The sequence below is a fragment of the Piliocolobus tephrosceles genome, chromosome 13 (genome assembly GCF_002776525.5).
Source record: "Piliocolobus tephrosceles isolate RC106 chromosome 13, ASM277652v3, whole genome shotgun sequence".
In the NCBI taxonomy this organism is placed as follows: Eukaryota; Metazoa; Chordata; class Mammalia; order Primates; family Cercopithecidae; genus Piliocolobus; species Piliocolobus tephrosceles.
Genome location: NC_045446.1, coordinates 66,004,006 through 66,019,293, shown reverse-complemented (window position 1 = coordinate 66,019,293; position 15,288 = coordinate 66,004,006). Strand labels below are relative to the sequence as shown.

At 39.5% G+C, this 15,288-nt stretch overlaps 1 protein-coding gene across 3 annotated transcripts in view; it reads right to left on the bottom strand.

Annotated features, from left to right (window-relative positions):
* The window catches only part of UVRAG (UV radiation resistance associated), a 335,807-nt gene that overhangs the window by 277,392 nt on the left and 43,127 nt on the right, over positions 1 to 15,288 (bottom strand). For all 3 annotated transcript variants that reach the window (XM_023209367.1, XM_023209368.1, XM_023209369.1), the window contains exon 3: positions 7,478 to 7,512. In XM_023209367.1, the coding sequence (XP_023065135.1) occupies positions 7,478 to 7,512 (35 nt within the window). The remainder of the gene's footprint in view (positions 1 to 7,477; positions 7,513 to 15,288) is intronic.

Below are 15,288 nucleotides of genomic sequence, written 5' to 3'. Positions count from 1 at the left end.
CACACACACACACACACAGAGATTAATTCATTCAATCATAATTCAACTGAAACATAAAGTTGGTTTGAGAAGCACTCAGACCAGTAACTCATAAAAAGTATTTGTACTGTTTAGCCAGTTTTTTCCCAAAGATTTAAAAACAGCTCAGTCACAATCTCAACAGAACTTTATAGTTCTGATAAATTATGCCACATGCTTTCCCTAAAATGCACGCTCTAGAACTTGTTTATTCAATGATAAAGCCTATCACTGACCTCTGTTAGCCCTCTAGCTAACAGAGTGGAAGGAAGTGGGATATAAAGGAGGCTGCAAAACAGCAGGGCTCTGGAACACTGGTTTTACCAGTTACTAGCTGTGTGACCTAGATCAAGTTCCTCTGCCTGCTGAACCTGGTTCCTCAGCTGTAAAACAAGCATATCTCTTAGTATCTCTCTTAGCTTGGATTGCTGTTATCAGGATGAGAAATAATGTATGACATGACCAACATGCTACTTCAATCATAGGTGGGTACTTAAAACTGATACCTCTTCCCGGGCGCGGTGGCTCAAGCCTGTAATCCCAGCACTTTGGGAGGCCGAGACGGGCGGATCACGACATCAGGAGATCGAGACCATCCTGGCTAACACGGTGAAACCCCATCTCTACTAAAAAATACAAAAAACTAGCCGGGCGAGGTGGCAGGCGCCTGTGGTCCCAGCTACTCAGGAGGCTGAGGCAGGAGAATGGCATAAACCCGGGAGGCGGAGCTTGCAGTGAGCTGACATCCGGCCACTGCACTCCAGCCTGGGCGACACAGCGAGACTCCATCTCAAAAAAAAAAAACAACTCCATGTACAGAGACATTTCAAAACACACACAAATTAGCTATCAATATACTCCCACCACGAGATTTTTAATATTCTAATAAAAGTTAAAAATTCCTTTTTGGGAAAATAACCAATGATTAGATTAACTTTATAACTGTTAAAGGCAGATGTGGGTTCATGACATAATTACTCTCTTTTATAAACATGAAAAACCAACTTTTAGAGAATTTAGTCACTTTGGTTGTTATTGCTTCAACAATTTTAGTTATTAATTAACCCAATGACCCTTCAATAATATCAAGGATCTAACCTCTCCCTGAACCCAAGAAGAGATGATTTGGAGGGCACGGCTAGCTGAAGCCAGAGACATTAACACTGAGCTTTACATTCATCATGAATTGTTCTATGCTAAATATATCATGAATAAGGTGAGGGTCCTGGTCCACCAGATGTGCCCCATTTTGCATTACTTGTAATGCTGTGTCTTCCAATATCTAATTCTCATTCTCATGCTCCTTAGCCCTTAACCATCATCTCCTATTGCTCCAGGCCATTCCCTCTGCTGCCCTGATCCTCAATTCCCTTGCACCTGTCTCTCTATTATATGTGCATAGCAACATCTCAAATCACCTCTGCTCACTGCACTCCAGCCTTACTAACTTCTTAGCCATTTTTTGAACACCTCAAGTACACTCCTGTCTTTCCACTTTCCTGTTTCTTGTCCTGGAACAATATTCCTGAAATAGCTATATAGCTTGTTCCCTCACTTCTGTCAGGTGTCTCCTCAAGTGACATCTCCTACGTGACTGCTGCAGAAAAAATGCAATCCCCTGGCAGGTACTCCCTTATTCTGCTTCAGTTTACTCCGTTCTATTTATTACCATCCAACATAGTCCCACTTACCAGTTCTAACATGCATGTTTTTTCACATTGTAAGATGAATTCTGGTTTTAGAAATAGTAAAATCAATAAAGTCCTATAATCTTTGACCACCAGGTGGCAGTCATCCAGTGTCATTGTATCTACATGCACAACCTTAAAAGTAGCCCTGTTTGATACTAAGTTAGGCCTAATGTTGGCACTACATGTGCTCAGTTTAATTGCCATTTAAAATATTTCTCTTGATTTATATTGAAAAAAAAATTGGTAATATTTAACAATTTAAATTCAAAAATTTTTTTAAAAATCAAGTGTTCACAACCATGTAAACAGAACTCTCACAGACTAAGGGTGAAAGTATAAATCAAACAATAATTTTGGAAAACTATTTGGCAGCTTTAGCTGACCATATGCATATTCCTAGCAATTCCACTCCGAGATGTATACTCAACAGAAATACATCCATACATTTATTTTTCTGTGATTTCATACAATGGAATATTATAAAGCAAACAAACCACAACTATGTCCCACAAAATAAATGAATCTTACTACATAAAGTTGAAACATGGCAATCGGACACAAAAGAGTGCATACTATATTATTTCATTTATACAATAACAGGTAAAATTAGCCTATGGTGTTAAAAGTCAGGAAAGTAACAGTGACTGGAGAGGGCATGAGAGGGCTTCTTAGGCACTGGAAATATTCTATTTGTTGATCTGGAGTCTGGTTATACAGGTGTATTCAGTTTGAGATAATTCAACATGCTGTATACTCATGATCTATAAACTCTTCTATAAATGTCAAATTTCAATAAAAAGTATTAAGATTTTGTGTAGGCAGAAAGCACAAACAGAGCAATGAGGCATGAATTTGGTATTAGAGAAGCAAATATCTGTCACTGGAGAAATGATTTCATCCAACCTTTTTAAAGGACTTAAGGAAGTAAATATTTTACTGCTAATAGGATTCCTTATCACAAGGAAAATAATGCACCTGAAGGAAGGAAAGACTGCTAAATATCTTGGAATGGATTGAAGAAACTCCAAAGTAACAAGAGGTTAGTAAAATTGAATCACAGCTCATAAGACTATTGCCCAGGACTTATGTTCAGTTTAATCAGAGTGTTTAACTATTTTTTGTAAATGTAAAGTAACAGTGAGTCTTACAGCCAGAAACTTAGATTTGGATACATATATATATGTCATACTAAACATATATTATATTGTTTGTTTGCCAAGTCAAAGCAAATCATGACACAATGACTATGGAGATTACAAACACGAACCACATGAGGTCCCTGCTTTCTGAAATTTATTATTACATATCAAAGAAGCTAAGACAACCACACAAAAAGCTATTATATGGATTTATAACGAGACTAGTGGTATTTAAAAAAAAAAAAAAGCACAAAGTTTTGTATTTAGTTTTTGTTGTTGTTGTTGTTTTCTTGAGATTGGGTTCTCACTGTGTCGCCCAGGCTGGAGTGCAGCGGCGCAGTCATAGTTCACCACAATCTCAAATTCCTGGGCTCAAGGAGTCCCTGCCTCAGCCTCCCAACTAGCACGGAACTACATGTATGCACCACCATGCCCAGCTAATTTTTTTATTTTATTATTTTTTTATTTATTTTATTTATTTATTAAGGTTTTTTTTTTTTTTTTTGGTAGAGATGGGAGTCTCATCATCTTGCCCAGGCTGATCTCAAGCTCCTCCTGGGCTTACATGATCCTCCTGCCTCAGCCTCCCAAAGTACTGGGATATAGGTGTGGGCCACCACACTCAGCTCAAAATAATTCGTTTTTCCTTTGAGACAGGGTCTCAACTCTGTCACCCAAGCTGGAGTGGCACAATCTTGGCTGACTGAAACCTCCGCCTCTAAGGCTTAAGCAATCCTCTCGCCTAGCCTCCCAGGTATTGGGACTACAGGTACACACCACCATACCCAGGTAATTTTTGTATTTTTTGGTAGAGATGGGGTTTTGCCACATTATCTAGGCGGTCTTGAACTCCTAGGCTCAAGCTATCCACCCACCTCAGTCTACCAAAGTGCTAAGATTATAAGCATGAACCACTGCACCTGGCCCAAACTACTTTTAAAAAAAGAAAAAGGGGAATCCTGTTAATGATTATAAGAAACCTTTCTGGCCAGACATGGCGGCTTACACCTGTAATCCCAGCACTTTGGGAGGCTGAGGTGGGCAGATCGCTGGAGGTCAGGAGTTTGAGACCAGCCTGGCCAACACGGTGAAACCCCGTCTCTACAAAATATATAAAAATTAGCCGGGCACGGTGGTGGGCACCTGTAGTCCCAGCTGCTCAGGAGGCTGAAACAAGAGAATCGTTTGAACCCGGGAGGCAGAGGCTGTGAGCCAAGATCGTGCCACTGCACTCCAGCCTGGGCGACAAGAGCAAGACTCCGTCTCAAAAAAAGAAAAAAAGAAAGCTTTTCAGAAGCATCTAGAACTGTGCTGTCTAATATGATATCTACTAGCCTCACGTGGCTATTTAAATTTAAATTAAACAAAATTTAAAACTCAGTTCTGCAGTAGGACTGAACCACCTTTCAAGTGCTCAATGGCCACATGTGGCCAGTGGCAATTGTACTGAACAATACGTAGAATATTATCATCATTGCAGAAAGTTTTATTGGACAGGTGATCTGGCGTATTCAGGAGTTAGAAAGAAGCACAGAAAAAGGGCATAAGAACAGTTTATCTAATATTTGGGGGGAAACACTCTTTTTAATCATTTTTTTCTTTTTTTGAGATGGAGTTTCGCTATTGTTGCCCAGGCTGGAGTGCAATGGCACGATCTTGGCTCACCACAACCTCCGCCTCTCAGGTTCAAGCGATTCTCCTGCCTCAGCCTCCCAAGTAGCTGGGATTACAGGCATGTGCCAGCAAGCCTATCTAATTTCGTATTTTTAGTAGAGACGGGGTTTCTCTATGTTGGTCAGGCTGGTCTCGAACCCCTGACCTCAGATGATCCGCCCGCCTCAGCCTGCCAAAATGCCAAAGGGAAGGATTCATTTATTCAACAAACATTTGCTGAGCATCTTCTATGTGCCAAGCACAATGGTAACAAATAGATACAAAAGCATTTAAACAACTAACTATTCAGCAAATATCACAATAGCTTAAAGATTGCAAAATCCTAAACAGGAAAGAAACCAACCAACTCTGCTATTGGCCTGGCAGTGCTTCCTCGGAGACAGCAAGAAGGGCGGTAACAACATGCCATCTCTGGCATATTCTCTGAGGGTTGTTGACCCCTGTACTGCCCAATGCCCATCAATCTGAACCAATCACAATTAATTAGCAAAAAGCTAAGACAAAAGAGCTTCCTCAGAAAGAAAAGAGTTAATTAGGCTGGGCACAGTGGCTCATGCCTGTAATCCCAGCACTTTGGGAGGCCGAGGTGGGCGGATTGCTTGAGGTCAGGAATTCGAGGCCAGCCTGGGTAACATGGTGAAACCCTGTCTCTACAAAAAATACAAAAATTAGTCAGGCATGGTGGTTCATGCCTGTAGTCCCAGCTCCTTGGGAGGCTGAGGTAAGAGGATCACCTGAGCCCAGGAGATGGAGGTTGCAGTGAGCTGAGATCATGCTACTGCACTCCAGCCTGGGTGATAGAGAGAGACCCTGTCTGAAAAAAACAAACACACAAAAAAAAGAGTTAATTAAGTTAATAAAACCTTTATTAAGATATAAAATTTAAAAAAATCCTCGCCAAAATCTCAAAGAATACCTTTTAAAAGGAACATCAAAAAATTAATATTTGTCAAACAACTACCCAATAGAAATATACTGGGAACTAGGGGGATATAAAGACATACAGTCTGTGACCTCCAGGAGATTTGATCTACTTTGTGAAACAGAATGTTCATGAATAATCACAATGCAAGCAAACATTGTATGTGGTACATTCAGAAAACAATTACAGAATAAACTGTGAGTTGAAAGGGGCCTAGAAGTCTTTTAATCCAATCCTCTCCCTTTTCTTGAATTCATTCTACAGTATCCTTTGGAGACAATATTCCACCTAAGTGCACTAAGGATGAAGGTATCATGACCTCACATAGAGCTCCAAAGCAATTGAAGATGGAGGCCAAAAGGAGTTGAAGATAGGAGCTAACATTCAGAGATCTTTAGAAATATGGATTTGGGAGCCAAGTGAATATCCAGTAAATCCAATACTAATAATGTAGAACAATACACTAAAGTGCCATTATGACATAGGGTCTATTATAGGACAAGTCTGGGGGAAAAGCAATGGATGTTGAAAACCATCCCCAACATTTGACTATGGAAAAGAGAATAGAATAAATGAACACAAAATTCTGTTCTATCTTCCCCCTAATCACTCCTAGCTCTCAACTGTCTGCAAACTATTTCTGTTTCCACCTGAGCAAGGAGAGGAGGAAAAACTAGTATTCACTAAATAGCTATTATATGTCAAGCATGATGCTAGGCACTTATTGTATATCATATAATATACATAGAACCAGAGCTTTACTGGTGATGGGACCTCCCCAGAGATGGACTCAAGGAAACTATCTGGCCTAGAATCCAAATCTATTGATATTTTAGAGACATTTCAAAGACAGCTTGATGAAGAAAGAGTAGAGACGAAGACAGAAGGTCTAGACTGGGGTTCTGGTCCTGCAGTCCTGTGACTCTGCAAAAGTTGTTGAAACTCTCCAGGTATCAGCTTCTTAAGATCTGCCCCATCTACTTTACAGGGGGTTCTAAGGATCAAAATGGGATAACATGTAAATACAACACATCATTGATATCCATTTATTCATTTAACAAGAGTTAATGAGCATCTATACTATTCTAGACTCCAGGGTAACAGGAGCAGCAAGATTGGCAGGGCCCCTGCTTTCATGGAACTTATGTTGTAGCAGGTGGGAGGCAGTTCATAAACACAAGCAAGCAAGAGTTTCCAACAATGATGAACGCTTTCAAGAAAATAAAACAGGGTCATGAAAAAGCATGACTAAGGGAAAGGGAACTGCTCTGGATGACAGAGTCATAGAAGGTCTTGCTGAAGTGACATAGGTGAGACCTTGAAGACCTCTTCAGTCAATCGAACAGCTGAGGAAACAAGTGTTCTAGACATAAGGAACAAGGTAAGCTTCACATGTTTGAAGCACTGAAAGAGGTATACCTGGAACACAATGAGGGCTGAAAAGAGAAGGAGATGAGGTGGAAAAGCAGACAAGGGCCAAATCCAAGATGGTATTGGACCATTATAAATGTATTTTCATTACTATAAAAGTTGTCTTTGTTTTTAACACAGCCTAATAAATGGAGCCATTTATGCAAATATCCAGAGTACACATTATCAAAAGTAGGACACTTACAACTTTCCAACTGAGCAATGCCACTGCCAAGAAACAAGTAGGAGTATCCTATACAAAAGTCTTAGGCATAAAATTCTTAAGAACCATATCTAAACAAAGATATCATTTATTATGACATACAGCCAGTGAAATAATCAGAAACTTATTTATGGTAAATGGAAGTGAGAAAACTACAGAATTTGAGTTTTTACCATTTAAAGTTCTTAACAGAAAAATCAGTTCATTCAGTAAATATATATCAAGCACCTATTATATAAGCACTAGAGATAGATACAGCAATGAACAAAACAATCATGACTTAACAACTGAGCAGATCTGTATCATAAAACCAGAGCTGAACCTCTACTTTACATTTCTGCATTTTTTGAAAACAGGTGTATACACTTAGTCATATGTACCTGTCAGAAAGCAAACTTACCAAGGAATTCTTAATCACTTCACTTCTATAAAATTCTGGAAAAGAAGAAAAAAGAACAATAAGTGATATGAAAGAAAATAAGCCCATTAACCAACTCTTAATCCTCTAAATTTTTTAACATATGTTCCAGTAAAACATTTAAAATATTTTCAAGGAATTCATTCTCTCTATATCTTTATCTGTTTAAAAGAAAAAAAAAAAGTAAAAATTAAATGAAAGTGTTTTAAAGGGAAAAAAATTCAGTAAAGAAGGTTAAAACCTTTCAGATTTGCTTTAATAATTATGACCTTACTGATTGCTTTTTCCTCCCATTCTAATTTGAGCCCTTAAAAGCTCCAACTTTCTTCCCTCCCCATTTCCACCCTCACAACTGACTCCATTTGCTCTGTTTTTCTCAAACATCTCTAATGATTACCCACTGTAGTACTATGGAGTGAATACTGATGTAGGTTACCTGGTTGCTAGTGTTTTAATCTAGGTTACCTGGTTGCTAGTTTTGGTTAAAACACTAGCAACCAGGTGACTTAAGTCCTACTTCTACCTCTGTCACTAACGCTATGTCTCTTTAATTCCCTTGGGCTTATTATTGCTCTAAGACAACTTAGATAATTGAACTGATAATTGAAGGTCCTCGGGAAGCATTTAAATTTCATGAATCTACAAGCCTTCATGTATGCTGGAAAAAGTTACAAAACTCAAGGATGCAATCAAAATGTGTCAGAAATTCAGACATTCCCGAAAACCTTCCAATATTCCCTCTACTAACCCTGCCCAAGTCATCTCCATGCTGCTCTTATGGCCAACATGATGAAACCCCATGTGTACTAAAAATACAAAAATTAGGCATGGTGGCACATGCCTGTAATCCCAGCTACTTGGGAGGCTGAAGCAGGAGAACTGCTTGAACCCAGGAGACAGAGGCTGTAGTGGGCAGAATTGCGCCACCGCACTCCAGCCTGGGTGACAGAGTGAGAGTCCATCTCGAAAAGAAAAGAAGAGAAGAGAAGAGAACAGAAGAGAAGAAAAGAGAAGAGAAGAAAAGAGAAGAGAAGAGGAAAGGAAAAGAAAATTGCACACTCAAAGAACAATTTGACTTTGATAGATATTGCTAAATTGTTACCTATAAATATTATGATAATTTACAATACCACTTATGAAAAAGCCTGTTCCTCCAACACTATTGTATTGTATTGTTCTTTTCCATTTTATCCTCAAATGGTTAACCAATTATTCCAATCATTAATTGATGACACAAACTTAGAAATGTATGTATTTACATATATATATACATATATCCTAATATACATACACCATACTTTTTTCAAAAAACAAAAGCATAAGGGATTTAAAACTACTGTTTTTTATTACAAGGCATTTTACATTATACTGTATATATTTTTGTGTTGTTTGAATTCAAGTATATTTTACTGTTAAGTCAGTGAAAAACACAATAAAAATAATCTTTTTCTTTTGAGAAAGTGAATTCCTTAGCTTAACCTGCAAAGTGTCTAAATTAAACAGTTTTTGCAGTATTTCCAGCTCTAAGATGAGTGGTATCATTCCTTCTTCCAAAACTTTGTTAACTTGGGGGCTGGCCCACAGTTTCTTCATCTTTCAAAGGACAATGACACCCGGAATATAATAGGGTTTTTATGAGGCTGAAATAAAATAATGTATTTAAAATATTTTATAATCTTTATTAATAAAATAGTTTTTAAACAATTTTATTGTTTAAAACAATAAAATTATTTAAACAAAATTGCTTAAAATTAATAAAATTTTATTAATAAAATTGTTTAGTTTTTTCCATTCAATGTGAGCAAAATCATACAAGTAAATTTTCTTTTTTTTTTTTTTTTTTGAGACAGGGTCTCATTCTGTCACCCAGGACAGTGGTATGATCTTGGCTCACCGCAACCTCCGCCTCCCGGGTTCAAGCAATTCTCCAGCTCCAACCTCCTGAGTAGCTGGGATTACAGGTGCGCACCAGCACCGCCTGGCTAATTTTTGTTATTTTTAGTAGAGAAGAGGTTTCGCCACGTTGGCCAGGCTCGTCCTGAACTCCTGACCTCAAACGATCCACCTGCCTCAGCCTCCCAAAGTGCTGGAATTACAGGAGTGAGCCACCGCGCCCAGCCTAAATTTTCAAAAAGATACCATTCAAGACCTGCCTCTACACGAAAGGGACCATTAAATACAAATATTTCTCTATATAGCCATGCTAAGACGGAAAGAAGAAAAGCAATCACAGATGCACAGCATGGTTCCAGTGGCATGTTTTAGCTGTTCTGCAGCATCCCATTCATTCAACAAATGCATAAATACCTCATTCTAATACTCATAGATATGGTGTATCTATTCAATGCAAAACTATGCAGGCACTACGCATAACTTCTCCTACTCTGAATGTGGACTCTTAATAGGAGAAATACAAACTTAAGCTACACCGCAAAACTATTTTTCACCTAACAGGGTGGCAAAAATTCAAAAGTCTGCACAGGCTTGGTGGTGAAGCTGTGGGGAGAAAAGCACTCACACATAAAACAACTCCCATGGAGGACAATTTCACAATATCTACCAAAACTACAAGTACACATTCTCTTTGTCCTAGTAATTCCACTTTATGAAATTTACCTTACCCATATACTGCCACTCATACAAAACAACGTATTATAAAGTTATTCAATGCAATACTGTGTGTATAGCAGAAGACTGGAACCACCTAAGTGTCCACTAATAGGAGCCAGTTACGGTGTATCTATTCAATGCAAAACTATGCAGAAAAAAAAAACAAAAATCAGGGATGCTGTCTATGAACCAATATGGAGAAAACCCTACAATAGTAAGTGAAAAATGCAAGGTATAGAAACATAAATAGTATGGTACACTTTGGGTAAAAAAGAGGAGAGAAAGGAATAAGAATATTTGTATTTGTACTTGTATTTGCATAAAGAATCTCAGGAAAGACAAACAAGAAATGAGTAACAGTGGTTATCAGGGTGGGGTAGAAAACTAAAGTGATGGAAGGTCAGTGAAAGGGAGGCTTTAATATGAACCTTTATATCTTTGTATATATACTTTTTTTTTTACCTACTAAAAAATTAAATTAAAAAGACAAAAATATTTGAGGGCCTAGTATGTGTCAAGCGTGGTTCTGCAGTTCTGCATATTGGGGTCAGAGCAATGAGCAAAAGTGACCTGAAAATCTCTGCCTTCATAGAGCTTACTTTCTAGTGGAAAGAGACATACAATAATCAAATAATTAAACATACAGTATGTCAAGTGATCTTAAGTACCACGGAGAAAAATAAAGCACAGAAGACAGAGGAGAATAATCACAATTTATAAAAGCGTTAGTCAGTGATCAAGGAGGCTTTCTCTGAGAAACATTTGGAATAAAGTCTGCAATTCAGAAGGAGCAGAACTGAAAGAAAAAAAAAAAAAAAAAAGCCAGGTGCAGTGGCTCAGGCCTGTAATCCCAGCACTTTGGGAAGCCAAGGCAGGTCGATCACGAGGTCGAGATTGAGACCATACTGGCCAACATGGCAAAACCCCATCTCTACTAAAAATACAAAAATTAGCTGGGTGTGGTGGCGTACGCCTGTAGTCCTAGCTACTCGAGAGGCTAAGGCAGAAGAATCGTTTGAACCCAGTAGGTGGAGGTTGCAGTGAGCTGAGATTGCGCCACCGCACTCCAGCCTGGGCAACAGAGCAAGACTCCATCTCAAAAAAAAGGGAGGGGGAAAGAAAGATCTGCAAGAAGGTGGAAGCACTAGTCATGTGAATATGTGAAGGAAAAGTATCCAAGTCAAATAAATGTCAAATGCAGAGGTCTTTAAGTTAGTTAAAACCAATGCATTCAAGCAACAGCTACAAGTTCAGCTAGCTGGAACATAGACAGCTGGAAGAGTAGCAGAAGTTGAGTTCAGAGAGGTAACCAAGAACCAGATCATGAAAGGCCTTCCAGGAAACCATAAGGATTTTAGCTCATACTCTGAACGAGATGGGAAGCCATGGGAGGGTTCTGAGGAGAGAAATAAAGGGATGTGACTTTCATTTTAACAGGATCTCAGTTGAGAACAGACTGAGGGAGTTGAATGAGCAGACAAACCTGTTAAACATCTACTCCAACAATGTAGTTAAAAGATGACTGTGGTTTGAAGATAGCAAGAAGTGATTAGGTTATGGATATATTTTGATAGTAAGAGCCAAAAGTATACACCAAAAGACTGGATATGAAACGTGAGAGAAAGAAGACAATCCAGGATAATTCCAAAGTTTTTGGCCAAGGAAATGGAATTGCCATTTTCTGATATAAGCAAGAATACAGGAGGTGGATCACAGCTGGAACATCAGAAGCTCAGTTTTGAACATATTAAGTTTAAGTTACCTACTAGACTCCAGATGGAGCTATAGAGTAGGCAACTGGATTACAGAGGTATGAGTTCAAAGGAAAGATCAACAGGTGACATTTGAAACTATAAGACTTGACCCAGGCCTTGGTGGCTCCCGCCTGTAATCCTAGCACTTTGGGAACCAAAGCAGATGGACTGCTTGAGCCCAGAAGTTTGAGACCAGCCTGGACAACACGGCAAAACTTGGCTCTACAAACAACAACAAAAAAATTAGCTGGGCATGGTGGTGTGTGCCTGTAGTCCCAGCTACTCGAGAGGCTGAGGTGGGAGAATCACCTAAGCCCAAAAGGTTGAGGCTACAGTGAGCTGTGATTCTGAACTCCAGCCTGGTTGACAGAGTGAGACTCTGCCTAATAAAAAATAAATAAATGGCCGGGCGCGGTGGCTCAAGCCTGTAATCCCAGCACTTTGGGAGGCCGAGACGGGTGGATCACCAGGTCAGGAGATCGAGACTATCCTGGCCTACACGGTGAAACCCCGTCTCTACTAAAAAATACAAAAAACTAGCCGGGCGAGATGGCGGGCGCCTGTAGTCCCAGCTACTCGGGAGGCTGAGGCAGGAAAATGGCGTAAACCCGGGAGGCAGAGCTTGCAGTGAGCCGAGATTGCGCCACTGCGCTCCAGCCTGGGCGACAGAGCGAGACTCCATCTCAAAAAATAAATAAATAAAATAAATAAATAAAAATAAATAAAACTACATGACTTAAGTAAGATCACCAAATTAAGTAATATAGAGTTCATCTTCTGATGTATTCAAGACAGTCGGTATTCCAGGAGAGGGCAGGCACTTACATTTCATGGGTCAGAAAATAACTATGAAAAACAAACTTGAGGGCCGGGCGCGGTGGCTCACGCCTGTAATCCCAGCACTTTGGGAGGCCAAGACAGGCGGATCACGAGGTCAGGAGATCAAGACCATCCTGGCTAACACAGTGAAACCCCATTTCTACTAAAAATACAAAAAATTAGCCAGGCATGGTGGCGGGTGCCTGTAGTCCCAGCTACTCGGGGGGCTGAGGCAGGAGAATGGCATGAACCCGGGAGGCAGAGTTTACAGTAAGCTGAAATCGTGCCACTGCACTCCAGCCTGGGCCACACAGCGAGATTCCATCTCAAAGGGAAAAAAAAGAAAAGAAAAACAAACTTGATTGTATAAAAATTGCAAGTTTAACAGAAAACCAAGTTTAGAACCCATCCATCCATTAACACAAGGCTTTGTTCTCTGGGGATATAATAACTAGTATTTGACTGGAAATAAGACAGTCTCCTAAAAGCACTACAAGGATGTCAAAAGTCAAAAAATTTCACACATCTCTTCTTAAATTTCACACATATCTTCTTTGGATCTGCTGTGAATTTACCTGAAATAAAAGAAAAACTTAGAAACCAGCATTTCGGATATTCTTCAATTAAAAAACTGTCTTCTGACACTAAGAAATGTCACCACTAAACAGGTGGTACGGGTGGTTAATCGAGAAGAGTCAATTGGTCTCTTATCATGGTTGTTCTATACCAAGGACCAAACAAGGATCATAAAATATTCACGTTTGTTATAACAGGTCCGACCAACAAGATACGATAGCATTAACTAGAATTACTACAGAAAGGGCTTCCCAGCTCCTCCTATGGTAGTTAAAAGTTTGTAAAGCCCAACAAAGTTCATGAATAGGCTTCGTTCAACCATGACATTTCGGAATGGGAGGAAGGCTCAGAAATCACCAATCCCTTCATTTTAATGATAAATTACTAGAGCTGGCAAGAGGGAGTAAATGCCCTATCCAAGAGGCTTGACAGCCAGTGCCAAATTCAACAGCTAAACCAGACCCTGGATTTCCCGGGGTCTATCACCAGCTATTCCCTACCTGCGTTGATGATTATCTCACTGAGATAACTTCAAAAAACAGTCAATGATAACTGCTAAATTCAAGATATATAAAAGAGAGAAAAAACAAAAACAAAAAAGTCACTTCACTTTCATCATAGCTCTAGACAAGTTTTTTAACATGATCATCAACCAGTCCCATGACTACTCGTTTTAGAAAACACTATTATGATTATTATAATTCTAATTGCTATCATTTTCCAAATTCCCAAAATGTGCTAAGTACTGGTGTTAATTACTATTATCAGAGGTAACACTGGGGTAAGAACCCAGAAGTTTTGTTAAGATAACCAGGACTGATTATACAGAAACTCATCAAAAATTTAAAATACTCCAGCACTGTCATATATTGCTAGTGATATAACCAATTAGTGAGCAATAGACTAAATGTTTTAAGGCCTACAAAAATGCTTATACCCTTAAACCAAATAGTAGCCAACCTGTTTCATTTTCCTTCTGGACACATAGGAAGCTTACATTTCCCAGTCCCCTTTCCATCTAAAAAAGACAATTCAGGCCAGGCGCAGTGGTTCATGTCTATAATCCCAGCACTTTGGGAGACTGAGATGGGCAGGTCACTTGAGGTCAGTAGCTCAAGACCAGCCTGGCCAACATGGTGAAACCCAATCTTTACAAAAAATACAAAAATTAGCTGGGTGTGGTGGCGCATGCCTGTAATCCCACCTGCTCGGGAGGCTGAGGCAGAAGAATCGGTTAAACATGGGAGGCAGAGGTTGCAGTGAGCCAAGATGGCACCACTGCACTCCAGCCTGGGCAAACAGAGTGAGACTCCATCTCAAATAAATAAATAAATAAATAAATAAATAAATAAAATAAAAAATAACAAGGACAATGCAACTGATTTATGGCCAATAGAATATAATAAAATTGATATGGACCATTTCCATTTAAAAATCTCCCACAAGTAATCTTTCTATCCCTGGCCATGTCTGAGGCCACGTATTGAGGACACCAGCAGCCCAAACTAGAAGGAAACTGCATATCTGAGTCATCACTTAGAAGAAAGCTGCCAAGACAGCGCCTGATAAAGAACACCTGCACTGGACTTAGTATTAGAAATGTATTATGGTAAGCCACTAAGAGTTGTGGTATTCGCTACAGTAGCTACCATTAAGCATTCAGATGAATACAATTGTTTTAAAAATATGGAATGGGCTCGGCACAGTGGCTCATACACATAATCCCAGCATTTTGGGAGGCCAAGGCAGGTATAGGATCACCTGAGGTCAGGAGTTCAAGACCAGCCTGGCCAACATGACAAAACGTTGTCTCCACTAAAAAATACAAATATCAGCTGGGCGTGGTGGCAGGCACCTGTAATCCCAGCTACTCAAGAGGCTGAGGCAGGAGAACTGCTTGAACCTGGGAGGTGGAGGTTGCAATGAGCCAAGATTGCACCATTGCACTCCAGTGTGGGCAACAGAGCAAGACTCTGTCTCAGGATGGATGAATGAATGAATGAATGAATGAATGAATGAATGAATGAATGAATG